The 17,501-nt window shown below is 51.8% G+C and overlaps 1 protein-coding gene across 1 annotated transcript in view; it reads right to left on the bottom strand.

Moving 5' to 3' along the window:
- Positions 1-8,778, bottom strand: part of VSTM4 (V-set and transmembrane domain containing 4) — an 85,643-nt gene extending 76,865 nt beyond the window's left edge. Inside the window, exons 1-2 of the mRNA XM_060033685.1 lie at positions 8,684-8,778; positions 452-850 (exon numbers count right to left, since the gene is read on the bottom strand). Of these exons, the coding sequence (XP_059889668.1) occupies positions 452-850; positions 8,684-8,738 (454 nt within the window). The 5' untranslated portion in view covers positions 8,739-8,778. The remainder of the gene's footprint in view (positions 1-451; positions 851-8,683) is intronic.
- Between the last annotated feature and the right edge of the window lie 8,723 nt (positions 8,779-17,501).

The raw sequence follows: 17,501 nt of genomic DNA, 5'->3' as shown, positions 1-17,501 counted from the left end.
CAGAGCCACGGAGGCTGCCCTGCTCTGAAGCCTGGCAACTCACATCAGGCATCAGAACCTCCCAATGCGGGCCTCCTCCCATAGGTGCCCGGCACCCTGCCAGGTAAAGAGATCAAGGCTGTGCAGACCTGAGCTGGAGGCAAAGAACACAGCCAGACCAATCTTTCAGCTGCAAAACAGGTTTTGGCCAGGGGTGGGTTGGGTGGCATGGGGCCAGACACTTGCCCCTTTCTGTTCAGCCTTCCACGCCTATAATACAAGTCAGCCACAGCAACCATGTAAAGATCTATCCTCATTCCCAGGCCTGCCTCATATGGCTTGGCCCTTAGAGGCCAAAAAGATGTGTTCTAGCTCAGCACAGCCGTCCTGGAGGCCACTGCCTGGCCAGCTGGAGGGAGGCCCACTGACCTGTCACCCTCCCACTCTCCCCAGAGAGTGGATGCACCCTTACCTCTCATTTCTGTCGCCGAGGAGCCGTTGGACCAAGCTGTCCACTTATTCCTGTGCTTGCTGATTTCCTGGACTTTGCAGACGTAATGCCCTTGATCGGCTGGCCGGAGGGTCAAGACGGAGAGGGCGTAGAGCACCCCGCGCCGCTCCTCAAGGAGGCGCAGCCTCTGACGGTAGGCGCTGCGGCTGAAATTCCCATAGTACTGCACCACCCGGAGCTTGGTCATCTTAACCATCAGGGCCTCCTGGGAGTCCGGGCGCGCGAAGAACCAGCGCACGGCCAGCAAGCTGTCCTTCCGCCTCTTCTGGGAGACGTGGCAGAGAAGAGTAGCATTTTCCCCCTCCAGGTAGTCAACCACAGGCCCCGGGGACACGGTGACATTGAGGGCCCCACAGACCTCTGCAGAGAAAAAAGGAAAGAAGAAAATGAGGAAGGCCACCGCCTTTCCCCAGGTGAACACACATGGCGTCTTCTCTCCAGGAGCCAGGTTGGTCTGCATGGCCAGAGAGGTGGGCCATCCCCATCCCCTCTATGCTCTCTCCGCCTTCTCGAAAGAGCCCTCCTTGGGGTGTGGAGTGTGCCTCTGTGGGCACCCATGTCCTCATCTATGAGATGATCCCAGCCAAGCGGGATGCCATGGACCACCTGGCCCAGATGTATTTCTTTTTATTTTAATTGCCTGCTGACATTTAAAATTCAGGAGATATCATATAAAGATTTGGATTTGGGGACGCTCTTAAAAATTTCCAGCTCACATCCAATTTCCCCTCCCCACCTGCCTCCCAAGGCCTGCTTCCATCAGTTTCATCACCTCCCTGAGTGGAAAATGCTGCAGCCCCTTTCCCTGTCTCAGGTATTTCAACTGTAACCAAGGCAGATTATCAGTACCGGTCAGGCGGGTGTTAAACCTGTACCAGGGAGCTGGAATGCCAGGGGTGTCTCAGTTTCTTGCTCCGAGTCTCTTAGGACCAGGATCCACGGTCAAGGAGTTGAAGTGCAAGAATAAAGAATGAATGAGCCCAGGAGCAGGGAGGGGTGCCAGACTCTCCCAGCAACCCAAAAGATGCTCCAGGATTCCAGGCCCAGGCCGCTACTTCCTGTCCTTTGGCTTCTTAGTTAGGGCTGCCCCTCCTAGCCGCCATTCTGCCCCAAGCTGACTTCTGAGAGTGCCACTCCCTGGCCACCCAAGATCATCCAGCCTCGCCGCCCTCACAGAGGCCTCCTCCCAGGAGACGCGCTGCATGGCGTCTGCAAGGATTGTGCAGTGCGGCGGTGCAGCCCCGGAGCTCACGGTCGGGGGAACCTCCGCCTGGCAGGCAGAGCCCAGAAAGGGACAGGAGGTCCAGAGCTTCCTTCTGTCCAAGCTGGGCTGTCCTCTCACCAGGTCCCACATCGTCACCCCTGCGCTGCCCAGCACACGACTCCAGGAAGCACCATTCCCTGCCCACTCCAGTGCTCGAGCAGGTGCCCCCAAGGTCATCCCAAATTACAAATGGCCCCCAAACACCACCTTCTGGTCACATGAAGGGACTTGGGCCCTGATGGCAGAGTCACCCAAAGCTTGGAACTCTGGTCAGTGCTGCAGGTAAGCAAGGAGGAAGGATGAAAAAGAGAGCAAAGGTTTGGACCTTCTACTGCGAAGAGGCTGTGAGTCAACAATGTGAGGCCCTGTGTGTGTTGGGGTGGGGGTTACTGGGGGGAGTGTGACCTACAAAGCATCCTTCATTGTAAAAACCCAGGCAATAAGCTCATCCTTACGTACGGTTTCCATTATTGATTTAATAAACTAAACACCTTGAGAGATATGACCTGAGGGTCAATTTCATTTCATTTTCTTTCTCATCTCTTAAAAGCCAGGCCACCAGGACACTCCAGGATACTCCAAGATCCTTAACTTAATCACACCCATGAAGCACCTTTTGCCATATAAGGTGACATTCATTGTTCCAGGGATGAGGACGCAGACATCTTTGGGGGTCATCATTCAACTCACTGCACTGTGATAGTCTTTTGTCACCATAAAAAAAAAAAATGATGGAAGTGAATTCAGAAGAAAAAGATTGATGCTTGGCTGGACTCAGCTCTTTGTGGACAAGAACAAGGTCTTCTAGGTCTACAGTGACAAAGGACAAAGCCGCCCAGGGAGATACTCGGGGAATGCAGATCAACAGGTAACCAAAGAAGGCACACGCTTCCGAGTAACAATCTCACTGTCCACACAAGTCACTCACGCAGGACAAAAAGAGGAGCAACTGCCCTTACCGTCTCCCCGCACCTCACCCACCCGGCCCCCACCCTGCCCACACACCATGTTAAATTAGTCCAAAAGCATTTTCCCCGAATGCCAGGATCCAGGCTGAAGTTCACACGGGTCCCACAGCAGGAGTTCCCTGGTGAGTGGCCACACAGCCAGAAACACCAGGCTGACCCCACTCCGCTAGCTGCCCGGGGGTTCAGCAGGCCGAGAGCAGCAGAGATGGAGCAGCTGGCTTCCAGAACTGAAGTCCCGCTCTGCCCGCCCCCGAGGGCTCCCCACTGGAGACAAGGAGAAGGCAGGAAATTGAAACAATATGGATGGGATGAGAGCACAGCCAGGACCCCACACCCTAGTCTCCTCCTATCAATGCTGCATGAAGGAGGGATTATTTATAGTGACTGAAACCAGGAGAACGTGCCAAGTGCTCCAGTCCCCATGAGAGGCCAGATTCCATCCTACAGGCGAACTAGTAACTCTTCCTCTTCTGCAGCTCAGGCCGAGTCAGCAGCTCCCACCCAGGAAAGGGGACGGACTGAACTATCTTCCCCAGAGGAACCCTCGTTCTTTCTTTACTGGTGTGCCTCTCTGCCTTCAGTTAGCCCCATACTCTCTTACAAATGGCCCAGGCACACTTCTCCCACTGAAGTGCACGACCCTTGTTACGGGCTGAACGGCGTCCCCCGCAAATTCCTATACTGAAGCTGGAATCCCCAGGACCTCTGAATGGGGCTGTATTGGAGAGAAAGCCTTTAGAGAGATGACTAAGTTAAAATGAGGCCCATAGGGTGTACCCCAATCCAACGTGCCTGGTGTCCTTATAATGAGGGGAGATTAGGACGCAGACACAGTCAGAGGAAAGACCATGCGAAGACATAGGGAGAAGACAGCCATCTATAGGCCAAGTAAAGAGACCTCAGAAGACACCAACCCTGCAGACACGTTGACCTCAGACTTCTGGCCTCCAGAACTGGGAGAAACAAAATTCTGTTGTTGAAGCCCCCTGTCTGTGGCACTTTGTGATAGCAGCCTTACTCTCAGGAAGGTTCATTTCAGGCCTAGTCCTACCACCAGCCCGAATATTTACACCCACTTTCAATGAGAGCGTATGGGGGTGGGACTGAAACGATGATGCTCACAGGCTCCTCGGCCGCATTAAGCTTTGCTAGAAGACACAGGCTCTCAGGTTGTGTGGATCCCTGTGCCTGCAACGACCTTTCTCAGAAAGCTGGTGCCCCAGCTAATGCCCTCCCCTTGACACTGGAAATGACTACCTTAAGCCCAGGGAACACAACTCGGCTCTCAGGCACGCAGCTGTGAGAAGTGGCATTGCTTGAGGGAGGGGAGAAACTGCAGATAGAGGACCCAGTGCTTGGCCAATGTTAGCTGAGCTGGATGTTTAAATACTAGGAGAGAGCATCACACAGCTTCTGCCCCATGGCAGTCATCAGGCTGCAGAGGGGCCGAGAGGCAGGCAGTGGAGGCAGGCTGACTAGAGTGTGGGGCCGGGGATGGGGGTTCAGGCCTTTCCCTTCTGGCTCTCCACACCTTGCAGGGCAGAGGGGCAAGGAAAGCAAACTACAAGACAGGGGAGGTGGGGTGTCACTAGACCCTCTGACACCAGGTAAGGTAAGGGAGCAGCCAGGGGCAGGGCAGAGTCTCCTCTCTCCCGGCCAAGGAGGGAGAAGCATCGAAGTCATTCTAGGCTGGAGAATTTAATTTCTTGCTTTCTGACCCTGCATTGCAGGGAAAGGAGGTGGGAGGTAGATCCCCTGCCCCCATCCCCTGGCCACCTCCACATTCAGTGCTCCGTTTCCTCCAGCTTACACCCCAGCTTATGCTTTGTTCCCTTAATCACTCAACAAATAGTTGCTGAGAACTGCCATGTGCCAGACACTGGGAGAAGAAGACACATCCTTAACCTCGCAGAGCTGAGAGTCCAGTGGGCTAGGCACTGGTCATCAGGAAAAAGACACAGGAGAATGTGGCTACAAACAGCAACACATGCTACAGAGAAAAGGTGTGGGGCTTATGAAAATCAGGGCGAGAGGCTTCCCTGGTGGCGCAGTGGTTAAGAATCCGCCTGTCAATGCAGGGAACACGGGTTAGAGCCCTGGTCGGGGAAGATCCCACATGCCGCGGAGCAACTAAGCCTGTGTGCCACAACTACTGAGCCTGTGCTCTAGAGCCCGCGAGCCACAACTATTGAGCCCGCGTGCCACAACTACTGAAGCCCGCGTGCCTAGAGCCCACGCTCCGCAACAAGCGAAGCCACCGCAATGAGAAGCCCGCACACCACAACGAAGAGTAGCCCCTGCTGGATGCAACTAGAGAAAGCCAGTGTGCAGCAACAAAGACCCAAAGAAGCAAAAAATAAATAAATAAATTTATTAAAAAAAAAATCAGGGTGAGATTCTGATCTCTGCGTGTCAGGGAGGAAAGAGACCCTGGAGAGGTGACCCTGAGCTGAAGGCTGAGGTAGAACTCATGACATAAATTCAGGGCAGCAGTGAAGAATGATCTTCCTAGAAGACGATTCTACCTGTGCAAAGGCCCTGAGGCAGGAGGAACATGGTGCAGTGTCCTCCAGTGAAGTGCACCACACCATCGCCCAGGCAGCCACCTGTGTTTGCAGACTGACCTCAGGAGGGGCCGTTGCACCTCAGTCAGGGCCCCCAAGACCAGTTCTTAAAGGAGGAATATAACAACATGGGCAGGAAAGAGACTGACCCAAAACAGAGGGTTGGGATTCCTGCTGCAGAGAACCATATTCCTTCAACAAGCACGTGCTCCATGACTTGGTAGGTGGGTGTGCCCGCCCCACCGTGGGCTGGGCGCTAGGACGCTCAAGGCCCAGAGCCTTCCCAGTGGTGTAGCGGGGCTATGGGCAGAGAGCCAGGGGTTGGAATCCAGCAAAGCCGGGCTGGAACCCTGGTTCTATTAGGAGTGAGGCCCTCAGAGCCTCAGTTTCCTCATCTCAAAAATAGGAAGATGATGCCTTGCGTGGTGGGTATAAGGCTCCAACAAGAAAGCACCTTGAAAATATCGATAAAATTTACACTCCCTGAGGGCGCAACAGGTGGGGATAACAGAAAGTGACACGCACCGTGACCTGTAAGCAGGATAGGCTTCTTGTGGGTATGATCTGCAGTCACACACGGGCCTATGCTTGGAGTGCCCCCACTTGATTTAATCTCTGCTGTTGCTGTCTTAAAAGCTTAAGAATTTTTAAATGAGGGGCCCCGCATTTCCATTTTGCACTGGATCCCACAAATTATGTAGCTGGTTCTGCCTATAAGTGACCATTAAGTTCCTGTGGATAAAATTTATGGGGTCTAATCCTCTTGATCCCATTTGGATAATGCTGTGAAAAGGACTGAAGCTCACAAAACAGCCTAAAAGGACATCAGTGTGGCCCAACAGTACACAACCAACTCATGCAGTACTCAACCTCCCCCTCTCCCTCCGTCCCTCTCTCTCTTCCTCTCACACTCATCATGAAGTGAGAAATAGCAACTTACAGGTGCAGGGGAGTATAGAACTTCTAACAAAAGCAAGGCACCTGCCTCACCTGGGACACAGAGGTAGCAAGGCTGGGGCCCCTCTGTTCCGACCTGGCTAGAGATGTGCTGGTGGCTCCGTGCTCCACACTTCTTCTCTGTCCTGAACGGACTGCCCCCCATCCTTTCAGGGAGCCAGGAGCTCCTGGCTCCCTGAATGCAAATTGTGTGTTCCAGCTGGCAGTGCAAATCTCATTCTTATTAAAAGGACAGTCTGAATTCATGACAAATAAATCTCTGAAAGAAATACAATTGTATTACTTAAAAACCCATGGCATTAGAAGCCGGTATTTACCGAGCACCAAGCAGAGACTCAGTCTATAGAGTAGGTAATGTGTTCATATTAAGGCGGTCACCTTAAAATAGCTCTCAACCAGGACAAACACATGGCCCTGACCAAAGATGAACGCTAACATTTGCTGGGTGTGACCTCTAGGCCAAGTACTGTTCTACTGTAGATGTATTTTCTCAATTTATCCTCATAGTATGTTTATCCCCATTTTTACAGACAAGAGGGCTGAGGCCCAGAGAGGCTAAGCCACTTACTCAGGCTCACACAGAACACGGCAGAGCTGGAATTACCACCTAGGCCATCTGGCATCAGAGACAACACTCACTCACCAATCTGGACCACAGCACGGCTTTCAGTAAATATTTGCCCCTCACTTTGCTTTTCTGTAAAATGATAGGTGGGACTAGGTAACCCCTAAAGTCCCGCTTCTCCCCACAATGGAGAGGCAGAAAAGTGTACCAGGTAAGAGTCCAGACTTAGGTATAAAGTGGTTCTGCCAGGCTCTCTCTTGAGGGGAATATGATGAGGGATTGTGGGTGAAAAATTTAGAAAAGAGACGGGCACACATGAGTGCTGCACTAGCAAGGGCTGTCATCACTACACAGCCTTAGGCACAGCCAGGGTGGACTCTAACGGTTCTCTAATTCCAGCTCTCTAGGCTCCTGAGGTCTCCTGGAAACATGAGAATGTCTTTGACCCCCAAAAAGCCCCTCTCTGGGGACACCCTCTCTGACAGCACCTGCAATTAAGAAGGTGGTCATGGAGCACAGGCGACAAAGATCCCTGTGTCCCCTGTATCTCACTGGCTGCTGGCCACTAGAGCTGCCCTGGCCCAACCATCTCAGTCAAACCTCCAGTAACCGTCAGCCAAGACAGTGACAACTGTGAAAGGAACGTTTTCCACAGGGCCGATTTCAAGTTCACTGGAAACTCCACTGCACTGGTAGCCAGGGGACAATGGGTAAATTTCTTCCCACTGTGATCCAAGTTCCTCCCCCCTAAAACTCTGGTCTTTGCTGGCTCAAATGCCAGCTCCACCATTTGGTAGCTGGGCCACCCTTGGAAAATTACTTAACTCTACGCATCAGCCCCTTACTTACGAAACACCAGCAACACAGCCTAGCCAGGCCTCCTGCGTTCAAATCCCAGTTCTACCACGTATAAGCCTTGTCAAGCAAGTCAATGCATGGACCTGGCCTCAGTTTCCTCATCTATAAAATGGGGGTAATAATAATAGCACCTCCCTCAGAGGCAAGCTTAACTGAGTTAATGTTTGCAAAGCACTTGGATATATATATTTACTCTCGTCATTATTACCTTTGGGCACTGTCATGATTATATGAGATAACTGTAGCTCCCAATGGACACCCAGAAAATGTGAGTGCCATCGATATATTTATTATTACTATTATTCTAGCCATCACAGCCCTTTCAGCCTTGAGAAATAAGTAGAGAAAATTCTTCGGCAAATTAGAAGTGGGAGCAGAAACCCCAAATGAAAGCTAGCAATGCGGGTGGGGGCTGCCCTAAAGCACGGTGGTTTGGAAAAGGGTAAAGGGCCCGCGGCTCCAGGCAGCCGCGGATCCCCTATCTCCCCAGGCCTGGTCATCATGAAACGCCCGCGAACAAGTCCTCAGACCCCAACCGCCAGCGGCGCAGATCCGGCCCCTTCGGACCGGGTCCTCCGAGGAACTCTCCGAAGAGAGTTAAAGGGAAGTTTCTGCCCACACTAACCTGCCAACAGCTGTCGGTGCTGCCTGTTGGGAAGAAAACAGAAAACAAACCAAAACTAGGGCTCGCACGGTTCTGCTCGCATCTTCCACTTGGAGGCCTGGCCCCTGGAAGGGAACCGGGCTGCGGAGGGTCTCTGCGGAGCGCTGGGGTCCCGGCCGGGCGGGGAGCCAGGAAGGGGCGCAGCATCCCCGACCCTTGGGAGGCGCCGCTGTGCTCCACCGCCTGGCCAACCAGACCCGGGCCCACGGACGCCGACGGGGACCGGGAGGGGACAGCCCAGAGGCGGCAGGGCCTCCCGGCCAGGCCCAAGCCCCGAGCCCCGGGCTCCCCGGCGCCGGCCGCCCTCGCCCCACCCGAGGGGTCCCCGAGGCGCCCGGTCCCAACGCGCTTACCCGGGGCCGGAGCCCGCGCCAGCAGCACGGCCGCCGCCAGCGCCAGGAGCCGCATCTCCCCGCCGCGCCCGGCGCTGTGACGCGGGAGCAGCGCCGCCGCCCGCCCGCCACCACAACCAACCCCCACCCGCCCCCCCACACACCGACCCCACCGCCGCGCAGCCCGCCCCGCGCCCGCCCCCGGCTCGGCCCCGGCCCCCGCCCCCGCCCCCGCCCCTCGGGCCGCCTGCCCCCGCCGGGCCAAAGCTTCTGGGCGCCCCGAGCGGCGGAGGCGCGGGCCGCCGCCAGCGATCCTCTCTGTGATCTGTGGGCGGCTCATTTCACCACCCCCATTTCACAGATGTGAAAACTGAGGTTCTGAGAGGCGATGGCTCAGACACAGGACATACTAGATGCAATGACATTGGAGGTCACTTTGCATTACAGGCCAGTTATTGCTAAGGGGAGGGTGTCTTGGAGGTTGGGAAGAGGGTGGGGGGCGACTCCCAAATTCGGGGGCTTCCCTGACCTAAGGCTAATCTGCTGCCCAGGGAACCTCCTGCAGTCGCTCCACAGAGACCTTTGGGAGCCAAGGAGCAGCTGAATTTGGATGCGGGTGGGAGGGTATCAGGGACGGAGACGCTTGGAAAATTGAGAAGGTCCACACAGATAAGTTCAGAGTGTGTGGACACTATAAACAGTAATGGCTGCTTAGGGTGCCCTCAGCCACAGACCTGGGCTAGATACTTTGCACCATGTCACTAAATCCCGACACTGTGAGACCCTGGGACAGCTTTTCAATCTCCATGTGCCTCAGTTTCCTCCACCTGTACAATGGGAAAATTGGCATGTCCCTCATTGGATGTTGAAGATCAAGTAAGACATTTCCAGTTACGGCACTGCACCTGGCCCCTGGCCTGTGAATGTCACCTATCTTTACTCTTATTATTACAGATAAGGAAGCAGAGGCAGAGAGATGAAAGGGCTGATCCTTGCCAGGATGTGATGACAAGGCCATTCAGCCCAGATTACTCTGAGCCAATGGTCTTTTCACCATGCTTCTAAGTTTGAGCCTGACTGATGTGCTAATCCAACATCTCTACAGCAAAGAAAGTGTATATTAGGTATGTTTTGTGCGTGTCTGTCAGGGGAGGGCTTTGTGGGGTTCCAGAAAAGGTGGGGCCTAATTGGGACTGGGGTCCCTGGAAGAGGAAGAGAACATGGCACCCTCTCCTTCTCTCTAAAAGCAGTGAATGGGGATGGGGACGGCGTGGAGACAGAGGTGGTGCTGCCCACTGGTGCTCAGCCCCAGGGCACGTCCCAGAGGAGACGTCCACCCTGCAGCCCAGGCCAGTGGGTGTACAGCCCTTGTGATCTCTCCAAATGCCAGGAACTCCCAGGGGGCCAGGGGCTCCCTAGGGCTCTTCTAGCTGGAGACCCTCACAAGGAGCAGGGCCCTACAGGGACTGGGCTGACTGTCCAGTCTGACTGGAGGGAGCAGCCCCACCTCTCACCACCAGGTGGGTGATGGAACTGGGGAGCCAACGGGGAACTGGCTGCAAGGCTGCTGGGTCTGATGCCAAGGACAAGAAGTGAGGGCAAGAACGGATGTCGAACTGGGTCCTACAGCCCAGGAATGCACACATTTCTGGATTTCTGGGAGACTTCCAGACCAGAGCTTGGAAACCACTTTGCATGTGTGAGCAACTAAGCCTCACACCCCATCCCTGTGAGGTCCCAGGCTCCAATTTATGGGTTAGTAAGCTCAGGCTCAAAGAGGACTGGAGACCTGTCCAGGGCTCTTGGGCCACAGAGTATCTGGACGGGGAACTTGGATTCTGACTATGGAAGACAGCGCTTGGTGAGACAGGAGAGAGGATGCCAGAGGAGGAGCGCTGGTTCTGAAAGTCAACAAACATCCCACCCTGGGTGCCACTTGTGGGTCCTTGGGCAATACAACCTCTCTGAACCTCATTGTCCACATGTAAAATGGCATGTCAGCATGACTGCACGTGGGTAGGGCGCTAAGGAAGCAGCAGGACTGTTTGGTGTCCTCCATGGCCTCCCACCTCAACCTTTGTGCTTGCTATTTACTCCCCATTGGTGGAAAGTAGAAAGGGCCCTTTACACAGGTCAGTCACATTCAAAGGAGCCAATTTTTGCTTTGGTCATTGTATCACTTTTTTTTTAAGGTTTTTTTTTTTTTTTTTTGGATATGGACCCTTTTTTTAGTCTTTATTGAATTTGTTACAATATTGCTTCTGTTTTATGTTTTGTCTTTTTGGCCGCATGAGGCGCCTGTGGGATCTTAGCTCCCCAACCTGGGATTGAACCCACACCCCTTGCATTGGAAGGTGAAGTCTTAACCACTGGACAACCAGGGAAGTCCCCCATTGTATCATTTCTGAATAGCGTTCTCTCCTCACAGAACTGAGCAGATATTCCACTCAGCATTAGTCTTAAATGCCCACCCTTTGCCTCGGTTTCTCTTTGCCAGAATTGATGCTGTGCTGGAGATTTAGGGGCTGGAAAGTGCTTTTCTTGCAGTTCTGCGATACGTAACGTTGTTCTCTTTTCAGCTGTGTGCTCTCTCAGTACTTTTCAGCTTCCCAAATAATCTACCAGACCATCTTGATAAGACCTTTGCTGCATGACCCGGGAACCACATCCAGTCTCCAGGGCAGACACCGCCAATGACCCAGATGAGATGCAGTATTTCCGTTGTTCTGGACTACAATAGCAAAGACCTTCCAGATACTGACCTTCACGCTGCTGCCTGCTCACTCGCTCACAACCTTAGGACAATTTGAAAATCCTCCACCAACTTATTTGTCCAACCCCTGGCTCCATCAGGTCTATGTTCTAAATTAGAAGAAGAATACAATCCAATTATTTTTTTAAGTTATCTCTTCTAAAAATCCCCCCTGTCTGGAGTTTCTAGACGAGCATTCAGACTGTTTTGAAGTTGATCCAGGTCCCGGTGGACACTAAGCTATGCGGAGGCCCTACTCAACTAATCCTGATTCTATCGGTCACCACTGAAAGAATCTTAGAAATCCAAATTCCCTCAAAATAAATGTGTTCTGCGATCACATGGCAGGCTGGGGAGTGGAGGTCTCCTTTTCCTCTTCCATTATTCAGTTGTTTACTAAAACCTGGTCTGAGATGAAAGAAGAGGGCACAGTTTTTTAATCAGCTTGATTTTGTGTATAGCAAGTATATTCCTAAACTAAAAGCACAAAAGAAAAGTAAACACCCCCTTCTAAGGTGTTCGGTGGGTTTCTCTGTTGCTTTTTCAGTCTGGATTTATACAAGTAATTTTTAAGGTCTCCTCCTCCTTAATGCTCGCAGGCATTCTGGAGCCAAAAGCACTTAGTTGCATGCTTGAATTATCACCAATAGGGAGTGAACAAAGAGTACACTCCTGACAGGAAGGGTTTCAGCTGTGACTGATGGAGGGAGGATAGGAAAGAAGAGATCATGGTTACAGAGGACGCATCCATCCAATCAGAAGCAGCAGCCATCAGCCAGCAATGGTGGAACTTTCATGAAACCTGCAGCATCTTTCCCATGCACAACTAGGGAAGGGGTGTGGAGTGCACTGGTTTTTCCCTAAAGGTAAGGAAATATGAAGCCATGAGGCTGGCAGTACATCTAGATAGAAATAGCTTCTCCAAAGCTATAGTATATAAGTTTGGGTCATTCCATGACCTTAGCAGTGATCGTCAGCTTGGTTGTCAGGCTCTGCAGGCTGGATGCAGAAAGAAACGGCCCGCAGATTCTAGAAGTCTCCAGATGGAAGGGACTGGAAAGAGGGTGGGATTGGGAACTGGACAGGTCATCTATATCACTGATCACAACAGAGCCCATGCCTGTTTCCTCTTCCTATAGTCCTGCTGGCAACATCTACCATGAAAGCAGCCCTTGAACTGAAAATTAAAGGATGCTGGGAGAGTCCCGCCAGCAGCAGGTGAGGGACTGTTCCAGGCAAGGGAACATGTGCCAAAGCACAGAGGCTAAAGGACACAGGACTTTCAAGTCCTGAAGGTGGCTTCTGGGGGCCTAAAAGACCAGTTGAGTCTGGGGAGTGAGATGTGGATGGAGAGACAGGCAGGAACAAAGCCCTAGCGGCCCCACAAATGGCAGATCCAGGAGTTTGTACTTCATCCCAGTGATGGTGGTTGCCATCAGTGAAGGAGGAGAGATGTTGCAAGGGTCCCCCAGGCATCACAGAGGAGGCACCACTAGGTTTGGAGGCAGGGGCTACGTTGAGTCTAATATCTCCAATGCTATTGACAATAATCCAAGAGAAATGTTGAATTTCAGAGTCTATAACTCACAGTGAGGGTAGAGAAGAAGGAAAGACAATTGACTCATCCTCAAGCCAATGTGAGATACCTTGAAAACAAGTGTCATTGTCCAGGATCTGAGACAAGAGAAGGGCTGAGTACTGAGCCCTAGAAAACCCATTCCTGCACAGTGCCCAGTGCATGGTAGGCCATCAATATATATCTCAGGGGTGAAGGAGAAAGAAAGGAAGCTGTTTCTTGGGCTACCGTAACAAAATGCCACAAACTAGGGGGGCTTAAACCACAGAAATGTATTGTACTCACCGTTCTGGAGGCTAGAAGGCTGAGATCAAGGTGTCAGCAGGTTTGCTTTCCTCTGAGGCTTCTCTCCTTGGCTTGTGGATGGCCATCTTCTCCCTGTGTCTTCACCTGGTCTTTCTTTTTTGTGTGTCTGTGTCCTAATCTTCTCTTATGAGGACACCAGTCATATCGGATTAGGGCCCACCCTACTGACCTCATTTTCATTTAATTACCTCCTTAAAGTCCCTATCTCCAAGTACAGTCACTGTCTGAGGTGCTAGGGTTTAGGACTTCAGCATGTGAATTCTGGGGGAGATTCAATTCAGCCCATAACAGCAGGGAAGAAGGGAGGAGGAGGAAAGAAGGAGGCAGCCAAAGATGGAGCTGATGAAGGCGGCTGACAAATCGAGATGGGGATACAGAGCCAGGAGAATAGAGACTCAGCCACCAATGTCAGCTATCACGGAGAGGGACAGCCGGTCCCCAAAGGCAGCAAGAGAACCAAGAAAATTCTTCATTCACTCACCCTAGCCTGGGATTGAAAAACATAGCCTGGGAGTCTGGGAGAAGATACTTCTCTCCTCTCGTGCATTTCAGATGTCCCTAAATAGCAGCCTTTATTGGGCCACAGAGATCTGGAGCTGGGAGCAGCTCTCATGCCAGCACCCACCCCCTCAGCACCCCATCATCCCCGCATGGATGAGCCCATCCTGATCTCCCTGCTCCATCCCCTGTGCCCTGTGGGTACTTATTACTTTGGGTTAATCAAACAAGGAAAGGTCAGTGCTAGAGGTTGGCAGAGGCTGTCCTTGGAGAGACAACCTTCAGTAGGCAGCTTGGACCCCCTAGGGGGTCTTTGGAAATGTGTGGGACATTTTTGATTGTCACAATGATTTGAGGGGTGGATAAACTACTGTCATTCAGAGGCAGGGGCCATGACATGAATGCCCTACATTGCCCTGGGCAGTCCTGCCTGGGAAATAACAGTCCACGCAAAATGCCAATCATCACGCGCACTTTAGAAACAGAGAGAGCGATGGGAAGTCACTGACGCAGTCACCGGGGCAACCGAGGGCTTCTGGGGCTTTGTGAGAAGAGGGTGCACAAGATTCAGAGTCATGTCCAAGAAAAACTGGCTGTTGATTGTCTTCCAGCAGCTCCAGGTCACCATGCTGTTCTTGGACTAGGCATCTTTCAGCCCAGTCTCTCACGGCCAGCCTGGCTTTCCTCTCTGCCTCTGCAGAGGAGTGCTGAGTCCAGTAAAATCAGAGTCAGGACTGCTCAGGCTCCTCCAAAACACTGGCCCAAATCGAGCCAGGGCTGGTCAAAAGGGAAGCCTGGCTGATAGCTCAGCCAGCCTCTATCTCGGGCAGGCCAGGTTGTACCTCCCAGCCTTCCTGTCTGGATGAGGACAAGATGCAAGAAGCTAGTGCTTTGCGCAGCATCTAGAGTAACCTCCTTCAGAGGTGAGTGAGAAGACATCCCACCCTACCTACCCTTTTACTCCCCTGAGGGCACAGTCACATGCACCCCACTCCACACACGGACGGATGAGAGATACAAGACATCTTCAGGGTACATTTCCCTCTTCCTGGCACCCACCCCTCCGCAGGTGAGCTCCAAGATCTGGTCCCACTTCTCTGCCACAGCCCTGCCCTAACTCCATTCCCATTCCCTCAGGGACTTTCTCTGAACCTCTAGCTAACTGGTGAAATAATTCACGTAAAAGGCTGATATTGTCTTAGTGTGCGCGCTTTCCAAGGATATTGTAATTAAAATAGACGAGGACAAGTCTTAAGTCAATGAATGGCTCTCTGATGATGAAATTGCTCAACTGTTAATTGCCTGAAGAGAAGATCATGGGGACAAAGGGATGAGCTCTCTAGAGGGCAAAAGAAACCCTCTTTTCCTTCTTTATAGTGATAGCCTTTATTCTAGAAATGCAGAGCCCCAGTCCTAGCTCAGTTTGGGATGTTTGGGCTAGTTGCCCCTTCAGGGGGGTGCTGGGTTTCTATCCTTTCAAGACTCTGCTTGAAGTGGTATCACCTCTTCCAGGAAGCCTTCCAAGCCCCCAAAGGCTGAGTTAGGTCCCCTCTTCAGAGCCCCCACGGTTTCCTATACAAATCTCTACACACAGCATCGTAAATGTCCCTGCTGGACTCTCTGATACCTAATACAAGACACTGGCCATCAATCATCTCTGTGTCTTTCCTGCATTGGCAATGGGATGATCTCCGATGGTATCGCTTTACATACTGTCCACACTGGGAGATTGTGTCATCTTAGCATGCTGCAGTGAGAACCCATCAGCCCCAGAAGAATCTACCTTGTATTCAGTCCCATATTCATTTAGGAAGCAACTTGTTTTTGCAAACACCAAGCTCAGCAGTGACATAAAATTAATGTTGTTGGTTTGAGTTTTATTGCTGTTGTAATTGTGTTTGTATTTAATGTGTAAATGTGTTTTTATTTTTATGGTTATCAAGGAACTTATAAACTTGAATATTTGTGTTGTTTAAGTCATTGTGTAAGCAGCAATAACTAAGTCAACCCGGGCCTGTTCTTGGCCTTTCAAAGGATAGTATTCAAGTTTGCAAAATACTGCTGTAGGGAATTCTCACTCTCTTCTCCTAAGATTGATGGTACGTCACGCTGCAGTTCCTGGGTGTGCCCTGGGAGGGGCTGCAGGAAGTCCGGCAGCAGAGCGGGTGGGATAGGGAGGGTGGGAGGGAGGGAGACGCAAGAGGGAAGAGATATGGGAACATACGTATATGTATAACTGATTCACTTTGTTATAAGCAGAAACTAACACACCATTGTAAAGCAATTATACCCCAATAAAGATGTTAAAAAAAAAAAGCCCTCAGGGGTTAGAGCATCATTCATGGACCTTCTCTGCAGGTCCTTGTGCTGCACCCCAGCCAGGCACAGCACGGCCCAGTGCACAGCAGCACATACCACATACTCACACACAAATGCACACACACGTGCTTACGTGTACACACAGGGTCTGGCTCCTGGCGCCGTGCTTTGAGCTCGAGACATGGCATTTTCATGAACTGTTTTTGTGAACTCTTGTTCCGTCCTGCCTACAGCTCAGCACATCTTGGTCCTTATCATCCCTGGCCCAGCTCATTTCTAGGTGGGGGCTTCCCGTCAGTCTCACTGACGGGGGAAGCAGTAGAGACTTAGAAGAGAATGGAACGGAACATACTGTATTCTCTTAACCAACCTACATGCCACCACGCACACACACACACACCAGATCCCCTCTGATGGGAGCCCAAAGCACTCTGAGTGCTCAGGGCCAGTAATCCCACTCCGTATTTGCCAAAAGTCAGCCTCTGGGTCCCAAATTCAGTCATGCCATTCTGGGCATATAAATCGACAAAATACTGATTAAGCACTCACTGTGTGCTTGCCCTCCTGAGGGCCTGAGACCCGGAAGCCTCCCCACCAGAAACAGGGACTCCTCAAGCCTTCCTGGCTGCCACCTCAGCATCTGTATTCATTTGTTAGGGCTGCCATAACAAGACACTGCAGACAGGGGGGCTTAAGCCACAGACATGTATTATCTCCCAGCTCTGGAGGACAAGTTCAAGATCAAGACGTCTGCAGGGTTAGTGTCTTGGGAGGCCTCACTCCTTGGTTTGCAGATGGCTGTCTTCTCCCTGTGTCTTCATTTTGTGGTCTTTCTTCTGTGTGTGTCTGTGTCCTAATCTCCTCTTCTTATAAAGACATCAGTCATATTGGACTAGAGCCCAGCCTAATAATGACTTTGTTTTACTTTACTTACTTCTTTAAAGACCTTATCTCCAAATAAGGTCACATTCTGAGGTACTAGGGGTTAGGACTTCAACCTTTAAATTTGGGGGAGGGGGACACAATTCAGCCCATGACAGCATCCATAGCTGAGCACCTCAGAGACTCCCATGGAAAGGTCAGTCAGGACTCTGACATCTTTGATGGACCCTCATCTTCCCCCACCCAAGCCTCATACCTGGACCACCTTTGTGACGTCACATTCCCCTGTCGAAGTATCCTCCTTAACATCTGCCCTTTCTCTCTTTCCCCTTCTGTCTCCCTGCAAAGTCCCGTTTTCATGATCTTGTTTTCTTCCCAGTTTCACTATCTTTTACCCTTTCTTGCTGTTGAGCTCCCACCACAGTTTTCTCATGAGATCTCCCTCTCACTCACAGCTTTCAACCTTTATAAGAAATGAGGACACACCACAAAAAGAGCTTTGTAAT

The sequence above is a fragment of the Delphinus delphis genome, chromosome 16 (genome assembly GCF_949987515.2).
Source record: "Delphinus delphis chromosome 16, mDelDel1.2, whole genome shotgun sequence".
Classification (NCBI taxonomy): domain Eukaryota; kingdom Metazoa; phylum Chordata; class Mammalia; order Artiodactyla; family Delphinidae; genus Delphinus; species Delphinus delphis.
The sequence above is the reverse complement of the archived record's forward strand: the minus strand, read 5'-3'. Positions and strand labels throughout refer to the sequence as shown.